Genomic DNA, 19,846 nt, shown 5'->3' with positions numbered 1-19,846 from the left:
TTTCATTGATCTATATATTTATGTCTGTGCCAGTACTACACTGTCTTAATTACTGTAGTCTTAGAATCAAGGAGAGTGTAAGTCTTCCAACTTTGTTCTTCAAGACAGGTTATTCAATGTCGTTTGCTTTTCCATGTAAATTTTATTTTCATTCTGTTGATTTCTACAAAACAAAACCAAAAAAAAAAAAAAAAAAAAAACCCTGCTGTAGTTTTACTTGGAGTGGTGTTGAATTTCTAGATCAGTTTAGGGAGAATTGATAATACCCATAAGCAGCGGACATCACTCCATTTGTTTCCATCTTAAAGTTTGTAGTTTGGGGAGTAGATGATTTGTTAAATATATTCCTATGTCAAATGTGTGTTTTTTCCCACACCACCAAGCAACTAACTGAATTGTGACACACTCTACCTGGAGATGATGTCAGATACCACAGGTTAAGGGCTCAGTCCTAGAAGGCTGCCTCTCTCCCCACACTTGAGATGCCAAACTTAAGTCCAGGTTGTCACTTGTCCTTCCGACTGGCTATAGATCTGGAGGTTACCACAGCAGAGGCTGTGGGTTTGATTAGTTTGCTAGAGTGGTTCACAGAACTCAGAGAAACACTTAACTCACTGGATCATGGTTTATGATCAAAGGATAAGGATCAGAATAGCCTGATGGAAGACACATAGGGAAAGTATGGAGAAATGGCCGAGAGCTTCCATGGTCTCTCCAAACACTCTGCTCTCCTGAATCACCATGTGTTCATCAGCCTGGAATTTCTTGAACCCTTCCAGCGCTGGATTCCCTCACTCCAGGGACTGGAGATAAAACCAACCTTGTGTTCATGGGATAACTTCACTTGGACGTGATACAGAGTTTTTTTTAGTAAATGGCTGTACTGGGCTTCCTAATGTTTTGTTAAAGACTTCTGTGTCTGCTTGTGAAAAAGTATTTTTGTATGTTTCTTGTGATGTCTTTATCAGGTCAAGGCTTTGCTGGCTTCATAACACAAGCTGGAAAGGGTTTGCTTTCCCTTGTTCTCCTACAGGCTTCTAAAACTGGTATATTCTTCCTTGAGGGTTTGATAGAGTTCATCAGTGAATCAGCTCAGTCCAGTGTTTTTCCTGTGACAAGGTTTCTTTTGTCGGTTTCATAAAATTATGTTTAAAAGGGAATTTGTCCATTTCATCTGAGTTGCTGAACTTGTTGGCACAGAGTTGGTCAGAGCAGAAGTAACACTACTCTTCACATCTGTAGGATCTGTAGTGTGACCTCATTCTTTCATCCACATGTGGGGAACTAGGCATCTTCGTCCTGCTGGCCTTTTTCTTAAGATGTCTTGGAAACTGTCCTCTCCTGCATCATCAGGAATAGCTCAATGGATATCTGAAACAGGGCTCCCTGCTTCACCTGGGAAAGACACAAGGACTCACTGTTGCCAGAGACTTTGGGATCTTGAGGAGGGTGATTCTGAACAGATCTGGTGGCAGAAGCTGGATCTGAGCAGACCAGGTCTGCATGGTTTGGGGGGAGTTCAGTTCAGTTCAGTCGCTCAGTCGAGTCCGACTCTTTGTGGCCCCATGAATCGCAGCACGCCAGGCCTCCCTATCCATCACCAACTCCCGGACTTCACTCAGACTTGTGTCCATCGAGTCAGTGATGCCATCCAGCAATTTCATCCTCTGTTGTCCCCTTCTCCTCCTGCCCCCAATCCCTCCCAGCATCAGAGTCTTTTCCAATGAGTCAACTCTTCACGTGAGGTGGCCAAAGTACTGGAGTTTTGGCTTTAGTATCATTCCTTCCAAAGAAAACCCAGGGCTGATCTAAAAGTGCATTGTGATCCACACAGTAAAAGGTTTTGGCATAGTCAATAAAGAAGAAATAGATGTTTTTCTGGAACTCTCTTGCTTTTTCCATGATCCAGAGGATGTTGGCAATTTGATCTCTGGTTCCTCTGCCTTTTCTAAAAGTAGCTTGAACATCAGGAAGTTCATGGTTCACCTATTGCTGAAGCCTGGCTTGGAGAATTCTGAGCATTACTTTACTAGTGTGTGAATGAGTGCAATTGTGCAGTAGTTTGGGCATTCTTTGGCATGGCCTTTCTTTGGGATTGGAATGAAAACTGACCTTTTCCAGTCCTGTGGCCACTACTGAGTTTTCCAAATTTGCTGGCAAATTGAGTGCAGCACTTTCACAGCATCATCTTTCAGGATTTGAAATAGCTCCACTGGAATTCCATCACCTCCACTAGCTTTGTTCATAGTGATGCTTTGGGGAGCTTGTGGCTTATTCTCAAAACTTGGTGAAGGATAATGAAGCCCTGATGGAAGAATCTGATTTGGGGGGAAATACCAAAGAATATCCATGTGTGCAGTGCTGTGGGGGTGTGGGCTGTCTGTCCTGGTCCCATCTCCTGGGGAGGCATCACAGTGGGGTCTGATCCCCAATCATCCAGTCAGGTATCTGGCTAAGCTGTTGGCTTTCAGCCATAAATGGATCGTCTTGGCCACCATTTGGTGGTAGCCTGTGGCTTGCTCTCTGGAACGTCTGAGTCTTTTGTATGGCAGAGGGGACACAGGACACCCAGTGGTTTCCTTAATGATGCTGGCACCCACCCCACTCCTAAATTCCCTTCCATTGTGGAGCAGGCATAAGTCACTGAGGAGGGAGAACTAAAATCCTGTTATCAGCAGGTTCTAAGTCAGGAAGGTGTGACGGAAATCTAAAACATTCCAAGGGTTGGGAGGACAGTCAAGATATCTCCATGAATTATGAGTTCAAATGTGCATTAACACTTCTCAGGTGACCACTAAATGAGAAGAGTGTGACTGTCACACAAACAGAGAAACAAATGAAATTGGAGGAGGGTTCAGCTGAAACACAAAGGGAGAAATACAGAAAGTATAAAATTAACTGATAAAAAAGAATACTTCTATTAACACTGCAAAGAAACCAATATAAAATATACTCTGAACTTAAAAGACTGAGACTGTCAGACCATACTTTAAAATACAAGAATGAGAGGGATGTGGGTTCAATCCCTGCTTGGGAAGTTGAGATCCCACATGCTGAGAGGCAACTGAGCCCACGCACCATAACTAAGGCCTGATGCAGTCAGAAACAGATAAATAAGTAAATATTAAAAATAATAAGATACAAGAACCATATATACTGATTCTAGGGACACATCTAAAATATAAAACTGACGCTGGTAGGAAGGGGGTGCAAGACAACTCCCCCCGCAAAAGCTGGAGCCCCCATATTACTGTCAGGCTGTGGGCAGCAGTGAACACTGCAGACTGATGACAGAGCCAATGCACAGAGAACAGCCAGTAGTTCTACACGCGTATGCAACTCATAATTGCTTCAACACACATAAAATAACAGAGACAGAACTACACAAGAAATTGACAATGCCTACTCAGAGCCGTCTCTCAGGGAGCTACTTCACGGAAACTAGTGGGCTAGAGGTCCTGAGGACCCAAGGTGTTCAGGCAGGAGGGTAGCGAAGTGTCAGTGTTGGGAAGAGGATTGTGGAGTATGCTGCTGTCCATTAGCTTCCTGGTTGCCAAAACACTCTATTGATTTAACACCACAAATTAAAGCAAAGGCTTGAGCAAGGTCCACAAGTCCCATTTAACGGAAATGTGTCTTAAGTCTCTGTTGTTGTTTAGTCACAAAGTTGTGCCTGACTCTTTGCTACCCTATGGACTGTAACCTGCCAGGCTCCTCTGTCCATGGGATTTCTCAGGCAAGAATACTGGAGTGGGTTGCATTTCCTTCTTTAGGGGATCTTCCAACCCAGGAATCGAACCTGTGTCTCCTTCATCTCTTGCATTGGCAAGCAGGTTCTTTACCACTGAGCCACCAGAGAAGCTCTGAGTCTCTGTTCCTTTTTAACAATTTCCCCCCTATACTTTAAAAAAATTCTTTGCTATTCATTTTTGGCAAAAAAGAGTTGTCCTATAGAGGATTTGAATGACTGCATCCCTGCTCTGCCTTTTAACACATTCCTCTGTCCCCTGTATTTTGTATCCTGGTAGTTACAACTAGAAGCTGGATTACATGAATGTTGTTTCTAATGCTGTATAGGTTGCTTGGTGTAGATGCTACTGTTTCACACCAGAAGGCACTTCATAGCTCACTCTTAGTAAAGTAAATTCATGGATTCTGGGATCAGCTAGACTCACTTATTATCCTCATCAAATTCCACCCATAGACTTTAGCAACCATCATGATTATTTTTTCTACACCTATATTAGGTGGAGTGCTGTATGTAATTTTCCTTCACCAACAATTTGTTTATCCTGACATTCAGGTCCTATGGGAAAGGCAGACTGGATGTGTGATTCTTTGTTTACCAAATTTTATTATTTATTCACTTGGCCCCTTCACACAGCTTGTGGGATCCTAGTCCCCAGTCCAGGGATTGAATCCAGGTTCCCTGCAGTGATAGCCCAGTCCTAACCACTGGACCATCAGGGAATTCGCAATTTAGCAATTTTTAGAATGCTAGATTATTGTATTTTAAGTTCATGTATTTGATGTGTTTCGATTCAGTACATCGTTTTTGATGCTGAAATTGTTGCGTTTTTGGCCAATCAGAACCCTTCACTTTGCTACTCCGACCTTCTGACAGGTCTCTCTCTGGGAGCAACTTTATATCTGGCACCAGTTGCCACGGACTCAATTTGTTCTACTTCCTTTCCCAAATCTATAAAGAGCCCCTTTAAAATTGAAATCAGTTCTGAGAACTTGACTGTCCTAGATTTCAAACAAACTTTTCCCAGAGAATTTGTGTTTGCTGCTGCCAGGCACCTCTGAGGATTTTCAACCTAGAACCAGAATATTTAACTAAATTTCCAACGGCGACGTCGGGGTGCGGGGGTGGGGCCCAGTTTGAAAGCTGCGGTCTGAACTCCTTTCTCCAAAGGGCTCAGGTCCGCTGGACACGATGACACAGCCGCCTGTGGAAACCCGAGAGCCCCTCGGGGTCTCCACACCCAGGAGCCCTCTGGCTGCTCTCGCTGAGGCCACCTCGCCGGTCCCGTGAAACCTCGCTCTGCGCTTGGCTTGAAATCCCTACCCCTTCGGCCAGCGCTGAGGGTGCGTAGGGCCTGGTCTCCCCCACGCTTACCTCCCTGATACAGCCTCGAGGAACGCAAACCACACGTGATGGACACCGTACTAACTGGCCTCCACGCACTGGGTCTGACAGCGAAATCAAAATTAAAAATTATCCCCGGAATTCCCCAGTGGTTAGGACGGCGCTGCTGGGGCCCAGGTTCAATGCTGAATCCCTGGTCGGAGAACTGAGATTCCAAAAGCCGCCCAGCAGGGCAAGAAACAAAAAACTCAGTAGGTTAAACATAAAAACTCCCGTGACTCCCTTTGGCGCTGGAACAAAGCCCAGCCCCTCCGATGGCTCCTAAGGGCCTGAGACCCTCCACCAGCGTCTCCCCGGCCTGCCAGACTCCCTTCCTGCTCTCATACTACCTGTCCACGCCCACGATGTCCATGTCTGCCATCAGACTATCAGCCCTATGGGCAGGACGGTGGCGTGGTCGTCTCCCTCTGCCCCTGCCAGTGCAACCAGCTGTGGAGTCCCGCTAGAGACACAAGGCAGAGAACGACCAGCCTTGCAGGTTGGAAACTGGAAGCCATAATGAGTGGCCCCTGCGCTGGCCAGAAACGCTGGAGAGCCAAGCAGGCGGTGTCAGAGCAGAGAGTGGTGGAGGGAGTCACGCCTTTATTCATAATCCACTCACCAAACCCGCCTCCTGGACAGCCCCTTTCCCCGCCACCTTCTGGCCTCACTAGCCTTCCTGGAGGTAGGTTCATGCTCTCCAGGAGGCGGCTTCATCTGCAGCGTCACGGTCGCCGTCTCCTTCGACTGGGAGAGGATAAGAGCCCGACCTGGGGACGAGCTTCCCAGAGAGGATGGTGTTCTGTGAGGCGGTACGAAGTGAGGACCACGAAGAGAATCGAGAGTCTGGTCGGGACGGTGTCAAGGACGCGACCCCGGAGCCCGGGCCGTACGGGATCAGGGATGGGACTCGGAAGCCAGGGCGCGACACGGACAAGGACTGGACCCTAGAGCCCACGTGCGATGGGTCGTGGGATGGGACTCGTAAACTGGCCTTCGAAGGGGCCAGAGACAGGACCCTGGAGCCAACACGCGATGGGACCAGTGACGGGACCCTGGGAACTGAGACCTTCGAGGGCAGGGACGGGGTCCAAGAATCCGCGCGGCATAAGACCTGAGACGGGTTCTGGGAGGCTGAGACTGATGGGACCCGGAAGGTCGCGCTCGACGGGGTCTTGGAGGGAAAAGACTCGGGGTCAGAAGCAGCCGGTGATGGTTCCCAAAGCGGCGGGCCCTCAGGACCTCGGCGCAGCCAGCCGTGCACGCGCGCCAGGTCCCGCGTGTCCTCATGCTCGCGCCGCAGCTGCTCGCGCTGCTCCAGCAACTGGCGCCGTGTGTCCTGCAGCACCTGGGCCCGGCGGAGCAGCCGCAGCAGCTCCTGCCGCAGGCGACCATTGTCCACTCTGATGGCCTGGGTGTGCGCCAAGAGCGCGCGCGCCGCCTCCCGCTCCGCGCGCCGCGCCAACGACTGCACGCGCTGGCGCGCCTCGCGCTCAAACGCTGCCTTGTCCTCCAGGAAGCGCCGCTTCACGCGGTGGAGCAGCTGCGTGTGCTCCACACGCATATGCAGCAGCTCGCGCTCCAGCGCCCGGATCCGGGCCAGCTGCTCCAGCTGCAGCTCCTGCGGCCGGGGCGCGGGTCAGCGCCGGTTCGCGGCACGCACCCACCTCGCCCCGCCCCCGCCCGGCCCGCCCGCGGGCGCGCGTGCACTGGCCTTGTAGGGCTGCAGCTCCTGCACCTGCTGCGCCATCTGCGCCGCGCGCGCCTCCATCTCCAGCAGCTGCGCGCGCACCCCGTCCTCACGCCCGCGGTAGATCGACGCCAGCTCTGCGCGCTCCCAGTGGATCTGAGAAAGGTTCACGCGGTTCTGCTCTTCCAGCCTAACGATGGCGTTGGCGCAGCGCTGCGCGCGCGTGCTCGCGTAGCTCGCGTAGAGCCGGTTCTCCTCGCGCAGGCGCGGCGCCTCGCTGTCCAGGAAGTTGTTCTCCTGCAGCACTTGGTCGACGCGCTGCTTACAGGCGTCCAGTTCCTCAGAGAGCAGCTTGTGCTCGCGCTGCAGGTACTGAGCGCGCTCCGACAGCGGTGGCTCGGCGCCCTCTCCCGCCGCGCCACCCCGGCGCCCGGCGCCCTGCCCGCGCTTCTTCTTGGGTGCCATGAGTCGGGGCCCGCAGCCCGCTCCTCTAACTCAGCCCTGCCCCTACCCCAAGCCCGAATGTTCTGGCGAGGTTGGACGCGTCTCAGCGTCACGAAGCTGCGGGAGGCAGAATCAGGAGTTTGGGGTCATCAGGGGTCAGGGTATTGTCGCCAACCTTTACTAGAGGGCTCCTTCCGGACCTTGGCTGTCAGTCGGGGTTCCTCCACCTTTAATAGTGTTGTCGGTCAGCCGGAACGGTCTCCATGGAAACAGAACTTAGTCGCCCTCCCCAACTCCAGTCCTGTTGCTTGCGCAGCGCCTCCCCCTCCTCCGCCGCCACCGCCCCGCTTTCTCCATTGCCCCCAGCTCCCTCACTCGAAGTCGGTGCGTGATGGCCCGTGTGCCTGCCCTGCAGAGATCGGAGTCCAGACGGGCAGGACTTGGTCTTTCCCCGGAGGACCACGCTGGGCTTGCTTCTGAATCTAGCAGACCCAGCAGCAGCCGGAGTAGACCCCACTCTCCACGTCCAGACAACCCTTTTGCAGCCCCTGCAGCCAGTGGCCGCCATATGAGGAGAGGTTTCGCCAAGTTCTTGGCCTCCCCCACCACACCCTGCCACACACGAAATCTCCGTGTATCCTGTCAGTACAGAACGCTTCCTCACAACTTTTCATCACTCCGAGACCCAGTTTTCCTCGAAGCACTTTGTGATTCCTTCCTCCTCTCTGGAGCCCTCTAGGAGTTAGGACTGCTGGGAATGCCAACCCCATACGGATGCCATCCCCTGGTCAGGAGAGCTTTTCTCTGGGATTTCCTCTCCTCAGCAGGCCCATGAGGCATCTGTTCAGCTCAACCCACCAACCTGCTCTTGGTCCTCCCAGCCGGCCAGAGTGGCTGGACAGGCTTCCCATCCTGTCTGATGCTTTTGACAAGTAACTTAAATCTCTACCCATTTCTGCCCTGCCTTCACATCGGTGTGTCCACATAGGCTACCATAGGGACAGGTTCAAGAATTGATGACTTGTAATGTTGTGAGGAGCACAGTTTAGGAAACCACGTGTGTAGGAAGGCTTGCCTTCAACAAGCCTTAGGAGATTGACTTCAGAGCCCAGCACTTTGCTCCAATGGCTGGACTTGCTCTAGTTAGTTACATGTGCACCAAAGGTGGGGCAGAGCTTCTTAAAATTAGGAACACACTTGAAGCATTGTCCTCCTTATAAAAATGTATTTTATAAGTTAAAATAAAGTGATAAACTTTTAACAATGCAGAATTTCCATTATCTTCATGTTAAAAAATTTTAAAGAAATACTGACTCGTAAACTCCTAAAACAGCATCTGAGTGTTGGCCTTAAATGATCTGGGCTTCTTACAGAAAACTGGGGAAAACCTAAGTAGACCAGGGCAAGAATCAGCCGTGACTCTGCAGTGGGGGCTTCACCAGGCCCATTTGGTACCCCTTCTCCTCCAAGCCTGGCATTCCTGACCAGGGTCTCTCTACCTCCAGAGGCAGCCACCAACACTCTCCACCGCATCACCCTGGGGCCTGCCTGGGGCCACTGTCACCATTTGACTGATGGCAAAACAGACTGCTGATCACATGGACCAAACTTTGTCTAACTCAATGAAACTATGAGCCATGCTCTGTAGGGCCACCCAAGACGGACAGGTCACGGTGGAGAGTTCTAACAAAACATGGTCCACTGGAGAAGGGAATGGCAAAGCACTTCAGTATTCTTGCCTTGAGAATCCCATGAACAGTAATGAAAAGGCAAAATGATAAAACACTGAAAGATGAACTCCCCAGGATGGTAGGTATGCTACTGGAGAAGAGTGGAGAAATAACTCCAGAAAGAAGAGACGGAACCAAAAAGAAAACAATGCCCAGTTGTGGATGTGACTGGTGATGGAAGTAAAGTCCGATGCTGTAAAAAGCAATATTGCATAGGACCCTGGAATGTTAGGTCCATGAATCAAGGTAAATTGGAAGTGGTCAAACAGGAGATGGCAAGAGTGAAGACTGACATTTTAGGAATCAGTGAACTAAAATGGACTGGAATGGGTGAATTTAACTCAGATGACCATTATATCTACTACTGTGGGCAGGAATACCTTAGAAGAAATGAAGTAGCCCTCATAGTCAACAAAAGAATCCAAAATGCAGTACTTGGGTGCAATCTCAAAAATGACAGAATGATCTTTGTTCGTGTCCAAAGCAAACCATTCAATATTACAGCAATCCAAGTCTATGCCCCAACCATTAATGCTGAAGAAGCTGAAAGTTGATCAGTTCTATGAAGACCTACAAGGCCTTCTAGAACTAACACCCCCAAAAGATGTCCTTTTCTTCATAGGAGACTAGGATGCAAAAGTAGGAAGTAAAGAGATACCTGGGGTAACAGGCAAGTTTTGCCTTGCAGTACAGAATGAAGCAGGGCAAAGGCTAACAGTTTTGCCAAGAGAACACACTGGTCATAGCAAACACCCTCTTCCAACAACACATGAGAAGACTCTGCAGATGGATATCACCAGATGGTCAATACCGAAATCAGACTGATTATATTCTTTGCAGCCAAAGAAGAAGTTCTATACAGTCAGCAAAAACAAGACCGGGAGCTGACTGTGGCTCAGATCATGAACTCCTTATCGCTAAATTCAGACTTAAGTTGAACAAAGTTGGGAAAACCACTAGACCACTGAGCTATGACCTAAATCAAATCCCTTACAATTATACAGTGGAAGTGACCAATAGATTCAAGGGATTAAATATATCTGATAAAGTGTCTGAAGAACTATGGATGGAGGTTCGTGACATTGTATAGGAGGCAGTGATCAAGACCATCCCCAAGAAAAAGAAATGCACAAAGGAAAAATGGTTGTCTAAGGAAGACTTATAAATAGCTGAGAAAAGAAGAGAAGTGAAAGGCAAAGGAGAAAAGGAAAGATATATCCATCTGAATGCAGACTTCCAAAGAATAGCAAGGAGAAATAAGAAAGCCTTCCTCAGTGATCAGTGCAAAGAAATAGAGGGAAAAAATAGAACAGGAAAGACTAGAGGTTTCTTCAAGAAAATTAGAGATACCAAGGGAACATTTCATGCAAAGATGGGCACAACAAAGGACAGAAATGGTATGGATCTAACAGAAGCAGAAGATATTAAGAAGAGGTGACAAGAATATACAGAAGAACTGTACAAAAAAGAGCTTCACGACCCAGATAATCACGATGGTGTGATCATTCACCTAGAGCCAGACATCCTGGAATGCAGTCAAGTGGGCCTTAGGAAGCATCGCTCTGAACAAAGCTAGTGGAGGTGATGGAATTCCAGTTGAGCTATTTCAAATACGCAGAGATGATGTTGTTAAAGTGCTGCACTCAGTATGCCAGCAAATTTGGAAAACTCAGCAGTGCCCACAGCACTGGAAAAGGTCAGTTTTCATTCCAATCCCAAAGAAGGGCAATGACAAAGAATGTTCAATCTACCACACACTTGCAGTCATCTCACATGCTAGCAAAGTAATGCTCAGAATTCTCCAAGCCAGGCTTCAACAATACATGAAAAGAGACCGTCCACATGTTCAAGCTGGATTTAGAAAAGGCAGAGGAAACAGCGATCAAATTGCCAAAATCTGCTGGATCATCAAAAAAGCAAGAAGGTTCCAGAAAAACATCTATTTCTGCTTTATTGACTAAGCCAAAGCCTTTGACTGTGTGGATCACAACAAACTGTGAAAAATTCTTCAAGAGATGGGAATACCAGACCACCTTACCTGCCTCCTGAGAAATCTGTATGCAGGTCAAGAAGCAGCAGTTAGAACTGGACATGGAAAAACGGACTGGTTCCAAATAGGGGAAGGAGTACGTCAGGGCTGTATATTGTCACCCGGCTTATTTAACTTCTATGCAGAGGGCATCATGCAAAATGCCGGGCTGGATGAAGCACAAGCTGGAATAAAGATTGCTGGGAGAAATATCAATAACCTCAGATATGCAGATGATACCACCCTTATGGCAGAAAGCGAGGAAGAACTAAAGAACTTCTTGGTGAAAGTGAAAGAGGAGAGTGAAAAGGCTGGCTTAAAACTCAACATTCAGAAAACGCAGATCATGGCATCCAGCCCCATCACTTCATGGCAAATAAATGGGGAAACAATGGAAACAGTGATAGGCTTTATCTTTGGGGGGGGGGGCTCCAAAAATAACTGCAGATGATGACTGCAGCCATGAAATTAAAAGACGCTTACTCCTTGGAAGAAAAGCTATGACCAACCTAAACAGCATATCAAAAAGCAGAGACACCACTTTGCTGACAAAGGCCTGTATAGTCAAAGGTATGGTTTTTCCAGTCATGTATGGATGTGAGAGTTGGACTATAAAGAAAGCTGAATGCAAAGAATTGATGCTTTTGAACTGTGGTGTTGGAGAAGATTCTTGAGAGTCCCTTGGACTGCAAGGAGATCCAACCAGTCCATCCTAAAGGAGATCAGTCCTGAATATTCATTGTAAGGACTGATGCTGAAGCTGAAACTTCAGTACTCTGGCCATCTGATGCGAAGAACTGATTCATTGGAAAAGACCCCGATGCTGGGAAAGATTGGAGGCAGGAGGAGAAGGGGACAACAGAGGATGGATGGTTGGATGGCATCACCAACTTGATGGACATGAGTTTGAGTAAGCTCCGGGAGTTGGTAATGGACAAGGAAGCCTGGCGTGCTGCAGTCCATGGGGGTCACAAAGAGTCGGACACGACTGAGCAAGTGAACTGAACTGAACTGAAACAGACTGCGAGGTGAGGACCTGCTCTGAAGACCAGGATGGACCGGTCCTCCGCGGTCTCGGATCCCTTGCCCTCCCAGGCCACGCCGCACCGTCCCCCCTCCCGGGCTCCTGCCCCGCACACAGCTGCGCGGGAGTGTCTAGGTAGACCTTGGCCTTTTAATTTCTGTTTCGAAGTGAGGCACCCGATGAGCAGAGGTTTTTAATGTCGTCCGGGCCTCGCAGGTTTCTCTGAGATTTGTCATAGCCTTAAAGCTCATAAACGCCTCTTTCCCGAAGAGGGGTGGCGAGCGTTTCCTCTTGCTGGTTCTCTGGGTTCCTGGAGACTCGCTTCTCGCAGGCGCTGCAATTCCCGTTGACGCAATCCTGAAGGCCTCGAAGGTGGAGCCCCAGGGAACCCCCCACCCCCACCTCATCCCCAGACTCCGGCCCCCGACCGGGTCCTGCGGCGATCTCGGGCAAAGCCCGCCCAATCCGGGATCGGCTCCCTCCCGGCTCCGCCCCACCCACCCGGTCCGCCCCCTCCCAGCCGGAAGCGTCCACCTCGGCGCTCGCAGCTGAGCCGGCCTGCCGGGCTGGACCTCGCCTCTGCCCCGCGGCAGTTAGGGTCAGAATTGTCTCCTTGGCTTCCTCGGGCTCGCTCCGCGCCGAAGGCCACGGGGCCCGTGGGTGTTCCCAGGAGCGGCCCCTCTCCCGGGGAAGAGGGGCGTGCCGGGCCTGGAGGCGGGGCTGAGACGCCCTCACTGCAGACCTCAGGGGGCTTTCTCTAATTGTGCTGAGAAAGGGGTGTCTAGTGTTCAGGTACCCCGCCGCCCACTGGAAACGGAACTCACCTCCAAGGGCCCAGATTCAAAGCCAAGTGTTACTCCTGATCCATCTCCTCTCCCTTCGTGATGGCGTGGGGTCTCTGTCCTTCCAGGAGCCAAGACCCAGGCTGGGGAGCATCTGGAGGGGTCACTCACCTCTTAACTGGGACCCTGAGCTGGAAAGACACTGGTGGAAGGGGCGCTGGCAGTCTGCTCAACTTCTCCCAAGGCCGCTCCCCTACTCCCGTCCCGGCAGGCTCTCCCAGAGCCCTCCCTGGACCCTGAAGGCCGCAGCACAGTGTCCCTTCCGGCTTGTTCCTAGGATACCGCTCTTTTCGCTAAGTCCCTGCCCCTACCCGGCCAGGCCACCAGAGGGCACACCTTCCTGCCCTGGCTTGCTGTTCCCTTTATGCCTTGGAGCCCTCCCTCCTGGCTCTGGAAAATTGGGGTGAGCGCCCCTTCTCTGGAGTACCAACGGGCTTGGGCTGTGTGTCTGACCCGCGGTAAGCACTTCCTGCTCCCATTTCACAGATGGAAAAACAGGCACAGAGTGAGGACTCCTGAAAACACTGGGTCTGTGACTTGGGCCTTAGTGGGCTCTTCCCACTGTGTGCACTGCCTCTCTGGCAGAGGTCAGACGAAGGGGGCCTGGCAGGAGGGATGCCCCAGCCCCACCCCGGTACCTTGTCCCTTGAGCAGAAGCACAGTACTGATGGCAATCACCATGGTGAAGGGGAGGATGGGCAGGACCGTGAGAGAGGTCCAGGAGAGCCTGTCTATCCAGTGCATCCTCTGGCTGAGGTCAAGCCCTGGAGACCCCGGACCTGGCTGTTCTCTCGTCCTGGGCAGGCCCCCAAGTCTGTCCTCTTCCGTAGATCCCCTTTTGGGGCTGCCTGCTGCCCTGCCCTGCCCCACCCCCAACCTGAGCTGGCCCTGGGCTGGCCACTCAGGACCCTTCCTCAAGCAGCCTCCCCCGACAGCCAAATACCTTGGAACCGGTGCCAGACCCACACCAGGCTCACGGTCAGCCCCAGCTGGAAGGACAAGATCCAGACCACGATGTGGGTCAGCTCCCACAGCTGCGGCCACAGCTGCGGCCGCCCCTGAAGGAAGTGCCCTTCCCCAGACATACGGAGCCGTGAGGGACAACGCTGCACATCACCCAATTGCCAGGAGTCACACGGGCAGGAGCCGGCAGGAGCCCTGGGTGTGCACATGTGTGTACGGAGCATTCAAGGGCGAGTCGGGGCCCTGTGGCGATGCTGCTGTGGTGACCCAGGGCCCTGGCCTGCTCAGGGTCAGTGGGTCACAGCTTTGGGGAGAGGCCTCATTGGAGCCCAGGGCCTGTGGCTTTGTCCTTGGTCCCCGCTGAGTGGCCAGGCCAGGGAGCTGGGGCTCAGGGTATGATCCAGGTTGGTCTGCGCACCACCCCCAGGGGTGCTCACCTACCTCTGTTTGTGAGGACGAGGATGACAAACAGAAGGATGCCCAAAGTCCAGAGCCCTGCGCAGGCTCCGATGGCAATGCCAGCACCCACCTCCACAGGCTGGTTCAGAGACACCCCTGAGAGACAGTCAGGAGGAGTGTCCCCTTTTTGAGTCTGGACACATGATCTAGAGACAAGTCCATCTACAACCCAAAGGCGCCCTCCTAGGACAGGCCCAGGCAGCTGGGAGCCTTGCTAGCCCTTGCTGGGAGCGGGAGAGGAGAGCCCAGTTTGGAGCCCCAGGTGCTGGGGAGCACAGCAGGTCCTCCTGCTGCAGGCTCAGGGCTGCTCCGGGGACAGGATGGGCGGTGGGCTCCACTGTAATGTAGATGGGGACGCAGCTGATATCTACTCAGACTTGGACACTGAGGGGCAGGAAGGGTGGGGCCCTGAACCTGGACTGTGACTCACAGGGAGGGGCAGGGCCCACACGGACTTTGACACTCTGCCGTCTGGGAGGCGAGCTCCCCGTGAGTCTGGTCTCCAGGGTGTTAGGGAGGCTGGTGACCATGAAGCAGGAACTTCAGGCCAAATCACCTCAACCTAGGGGTTTGACCTGCCATGTGCTCACTGCCCCCAACTGCGAGTTTCCGGGATGAGGCCCTCCAAACTGCACGTGATTTCCCCGTGGGTCAGCTAAAAGTTCAATGCATGGTCCACTTTTTCTTGAATGCATAATAAATACCCGAAATCAATAATGCACTCAGAACAAACCTGAAGCTACAACTGCACGCAATAAAACTGTCAACTGACACTTGATGAGAAAATAAAAACTTCTTGACAAAATTTATATCTGCAAGGATATTTAAACAAGGGGGAAATGGACTGGGTGGAAATAATGGCCCCAAGAGAAAACACATAATAGCAGATTTTAAAAGAGCAAGTAGATGAGTCAAATGACCACTGAAAAACTGATTTAATAATTAAGTGAATGTAATGAAGTTCACGCTGCAGAATTCTTTTTTGCTGAAATTCACTGATTTGGGGCTGCCTCTGCTTAATGGCCGTGTTCTTGGTGGGAGAACGGCAGGGCTGAGACTGCCTTTGGTGCGGGTTCCGGGGAGGAGGCAGGGAGAAGAGGGGCTGGGCTGCCAGCCAGGGGCCAGCGGTGCCCACTGCCCTCCGCATTTGTGTGGAGCTGCTGCACGCCCCACCCCTGGTCCTGCCTTGTTGGTGAGTTCACTAGGCTCCTGCATCCACCTGCTGCTCCTGCTGCCTGCCGCTGGGGGATGCCTGGCTGTGCCTCCTGCCCGGCTCACGGCCCCACTCCCCACCTCAGACCCTCTGCAGTGAGTCCAGCTCTCATCCCTTTCAGCCTGTCCAAGTGGTTGTCAGTCCTTCTTTTCCTGCTCTTCTCTATCCTTGTAGGCACAGAGCTTTTCACTTTGTTTAATATTGATTATATCTGGGGAATATTCCCACTCATTCAGTGAATTTTCAATTTCATCTAAGTTATCAAGTGTCTTGGTGGGAGGCTGTTGACAATAAACCCTTATTTTCTGGTCAATGCTTGAAGGATTTGGTAGGAATATAGTCTTTCACTCCTGATACTAGTAATTCCTCTTTTAGTTCTTGAATTGCATCTTTATTTTCTATGGTCTGTATCCGTTTTCTTGATTATAAGATGTCAATAATATGAAAACATTTTTAATATAATAGAACATTTAATTGCATCCATTTCCCATCAATGCCCAAGTCATTTACTGATTTATGTCAGCCATTTCCATTGGCAGCGGGCTTTTCCACTAAGGGCCCCTGTGGTTTCCCGAGACCATTTTTCTCACCAGATTCAGTTCATTTCCAGCCTGAAGAGTTACCATGTCTGTTTGGCAGCCCTGAACCTACTCTTCTAATTTTTTAGCACTGAGTTCTGCTTTAACCATAGCCAGCTTCTCATTTGTAACCTGTTGTATATGCTTTCTGCGTGTTATTCAATCAGTCGTGTCCGACTCTTTGTGACCCAAGAGACTGTAGCCTGCCAGGCTCTTCTCCTCTGCCCATGGGATTCTCCAGGCAAGAGTATGGAGTGGGTTGCCATTTTCTTCTCCAGGGGATCTTCCTGACCCAGAGTTTCCTGCACTGCAGGCAGATTCTTTACCATTGGAGCCTCTAGGGAAACCCATGCTTTCTATATGCTGCACTTTTAGGAACTGGTTCAAGAACTCTAGATTGGCTTTGTTCCCCTTTAAGTACATTAATGATGTCATTGCTTTTTCTTCTGGCTTGAATTTTTTTTCTGATAAAAACTCTACAGTCATGCTTATTTTTTTGTTCTTCTGTATGTAAATTTCTTTGGTTATTTTAAAATTGTTTCTCTACCACTGCTTTTCAGCAATTTAGTTATGAATTCTTTGTGTTTTTCCTAGTTGGACTTCATTTAATTTCCTGAATCTATCATTTTTTCTTTAAATTTGCAAAAATTTCAGCCATTACTTTCTCAAACATACGGATTCCATGCCCCTTTTGGTTGACACTATCCCACAAGTCATTACTCTTTTTTTTTTCCCCCCTCTGCGGTTTCAGTTTGGGTAGCTGTGTCTTTGAATTCACTGATCTTTTTTTTTTTCTACTATATTTATGTTTTCTCTGTATCCAGGAGCATATTTATAATAGCTTTTTAAATGTGCATCCATACTCAGTCATGTCCAACTCTTCTGACCCCATGGACTGTAGCCTGACAGACTCTTCTGTCCATGGAATTCTCCAAGCAAGAATACTGGAGTGGGTTGCCATTCCTTTTTCCAGGGGATCTTCCCAACCCAGGGATCAAACCCAGACCTCCTGTATCACAGGCAGATTCTTTACCAACTGAGCCACCAGGGAAGCCCTTCTGTGTTTATCGAGTTACATATTCTGAGTATTTCCTTCAAATGAAAATCATTAAATATGTGACCTTTTGTATCTGACTTATTTCACTTAGCACTCTGTTTCCACATTGTAGCATATACCATTCCTTAAATCCTTTTTATGGATGAATTATATTCCATTGTCTGTATAGATATAATTTTCTGTATCCATTCATCAGTTGCTGGATATTTGGGTTGTTTCTACCTTTTGGCTTTTGTGACTAGTGGCAAAAACTCATGTACAAGTATTTGTTTGAATATCTGTTTTCAATTATTTTGGATATATACTCAGAGGTTTCTCAGATGGTGCAATGGTAAAGAATCTGCCCTCCAATGCGGGAGATGCAAGAGGTGTTGGTTCAACGCCTGGGTCAGGAAGATACCCTGCCGTAGGAAATGGCAACCCACTCTGGTGTTCTTGCCTGGAAAATTCCACGGATAGAGGAGCCTGGCAAGCTAAGAATTGGACACTACTGAGCAACTGAGCATGCAGGCACACACTTATACCCAGAAGTGGAACTGCTGGGTCACATGGGAATTCTATCTTTAACTTACCGAGGAATTGCCAAACAGTTTTCCACAGTAACTGCACTGTTTTACATCCCACCAGCACCTTATGAGAGTTCTGATTTTTCTCCATCCTTGCCAAGACTTCTTTTGTTTCATTTTGCAGTCATCCTAGGGAGCAAGTGTGACCCCACGTGTCATGACTGCGTTTCCCTGATAGTTAATGATGTTGGGCATCTTTCCCTGTGGTGCCGGCCATTGGTATATTTTCTTTGAAGATGGGTCTATTCAAGTCTTTGTCCATAGTTTTCTTGTTTGGTTTTGTTTAAATTTTATTTATCTATCTTTGACTGTGCTGGGTCTTCATTGCTGCATGAGGGCTTTCTCTAGTTGCAGACAGCGGGGGCTACTCTCTCGCTGCAGTGTACTGGCTTCTCACTGTAGTGAGTTCTTTTGTTGTGGAGCACTTCAGTAGTTGCGGTTCCTGGGCTCCCTGGGCTCAGGCTCACTAGTTGTAGCACTCAGACTTGGTTGCTTCAAGGCATGTGGGATCTTCCCAGACCAGGGATCAAACCCATGTCTCCTGCATTTGCAAGCAGATTCTTTACCACCAAGCCACCAGGGAAGCCCCTATCCATAATTTTAATTGGGTAAGTCTAATAACTATTTATTGGGTGCTGGGTATTGTGAATTTTATGCTACTGAGTATTGTTTTGTTCCTGTTTCCCTTTAAAGAATATTGACATCCTTGGCAGCCTGTTAAACTAAACAGCCTGTGTCATCTTGTTCCCTTTGAGGCTTGCTCACCACACTCATGATGGGTGCGGAATAGCCTTTAGTCGAGAGATGGGTGCGGAATAGCCTTTAGTCGAGAGCTAGTTCAGTCGCTTCACTGAGGCCATGACCCGCCTGGGGTTTCTCCTGAATGTTCTGATGTCCACCCTGGCTGCTCAGCATTAAAGATGTCCTCTGCCCATATGAAATCTGGACTGTTCACCTTACCTCCCCACCCCCACCCCTCTTGTTCTGTGCTTGGACTCTTGGAAATTTCTCCGTCTTTGCCCTGATGTGGCGCTCAGCAAGAGAACTAAGAGGCGCTCATCTGGTCTGTTTGGCTGAGAGCACCGTCCTGCGGCGCTGGCTGTCCAGTGTTTGTAGGCACTTGGTTCACATACTTGTCCAGTTTCCTAACTCTTCATCAGTGAAGAGCATGGACAGTCCAGTCATTCCCTCACGACCAAAATAAAAGTCTCTCATCTCTTTTTTGTTTCTTTTCCTCATGTTTATCCCCTTCCCCCTCCAACTTTATATTGAGATACAGCTGAAGTATAATAAACTGTGCATACTTGAATTGTACAGTTTCAACTGTTTTGACATATGGGTTAAATGTCTGAAACCATCACCAGGCTTGAACATTTCTATCACCTCCTAAAGTTTTCTTGTACCACTTGCAATGCATCTCTCCCTCCATTCTACCATAAGGCTATCAGTGATCTGTAGTTGGCATTCTCTAGAATTTCGTACAGATGGCACCATACAATACTCTTTGAGAGAAGGTCTGGCTTTTTTAGTTAACATAATGATTTTGAGCTTCATCCACGTCGTGTGTATCAATAGTTGTCCTTTTTTGTTTTTCTGCGTAATATTCCACTGTGTGGTTATACCACTTTTTGTTTATCTATTCCTGTTTCAAATGCTGGAAGCAACATTCGAGTTGTTTACAGTTTGGGGCTGTTACAAATAAAGCTATGTACGTGGGTGTGTAACTCGACACATGTTTTTATTTCTCTTGGGTGACTACCACCGGAAGATGCCCGAGTCACGCTAAATTTAAGTTAAACATTTTAAGAAACGACCAAATATTTTCCCAAAGTCGCTGTAGCATTTTACACGTTGGGGATGGCACGGCCCCTGCCCCCAAATACCTCCGGAGAGGAGGGCTACGAGTGACACTTTACCCTTTGGTACCGCCTTAGCAAGCCCGGAAGAAGGCAGAGAGGGAGGCCCGGCCGTGGGCGCCGCACGTGCAAAGGCCCGGAGTGGACAGAAGGCTCCCTGGGCGCAGGTTTGGCGAGGGGGTGGAGAGGGGCACCTCCTCCGGTTCGGCGGGGCGGGCCCCGAGGCGGGGCTGCGGGGAGGGGCTCCTCGGCGGCCCCGGATGG

The 19,846-nt window shown here is 49.8% G+C and overlaps 1 protein-coding gene across 1 annotated transcript; it reads right to left on the bottom strand.

Moving 5' to 3' along the window:
* Nucleotides 1-5,717: 5,717 nt before the first annotated feature.
* On the bottom strand, nucleotides 5,718-7,286 carry CCDC166 (coiled-coil domain containing 166). The gene is made up of 2 exons (XM_040261625.1): nucleotides 6,846-7,286; nucleotides 5,718-6,752 (listed from the first exon to the last, which is right to left on the bottom strand). The coding sequence occupies exons 1-2, from the start codon at nucleotides 7,284-7,286 to the stop codon at nucleotides 5,823-5,825; spliced, it is 1,371 nt and encodes a 456-aa protein (XP_040117559.1). The 3' UTR covers nucleotides 5,718-5,822.
* Between the last annotated feature and the right edge of the window lie 12,560 nt (nucleotides 7,287-19,846).

The sequence above is a fragment of the Oryx dammah genome, unplaced genomic scaffold (genome assembly GCF_014754425.2).
Source record: "Oryx dammah isolate SB20612 unplaced genomic scaffold, SCBI_Odam_1.1 HiC_scaffold_19, whole genome shotgun sequence".
Taxonomy (NCBI): domain Eukaryota; kingdom Metazoa; phylum Chordata; class Mammalia; order Artiodactyla; family Bovidae; genus Oryx; species Oryx dammah.
Note: the sequence above shows the minus strand (reverse complement) of the source record. Positions and strands in the feature narration are given on the sequence as shown.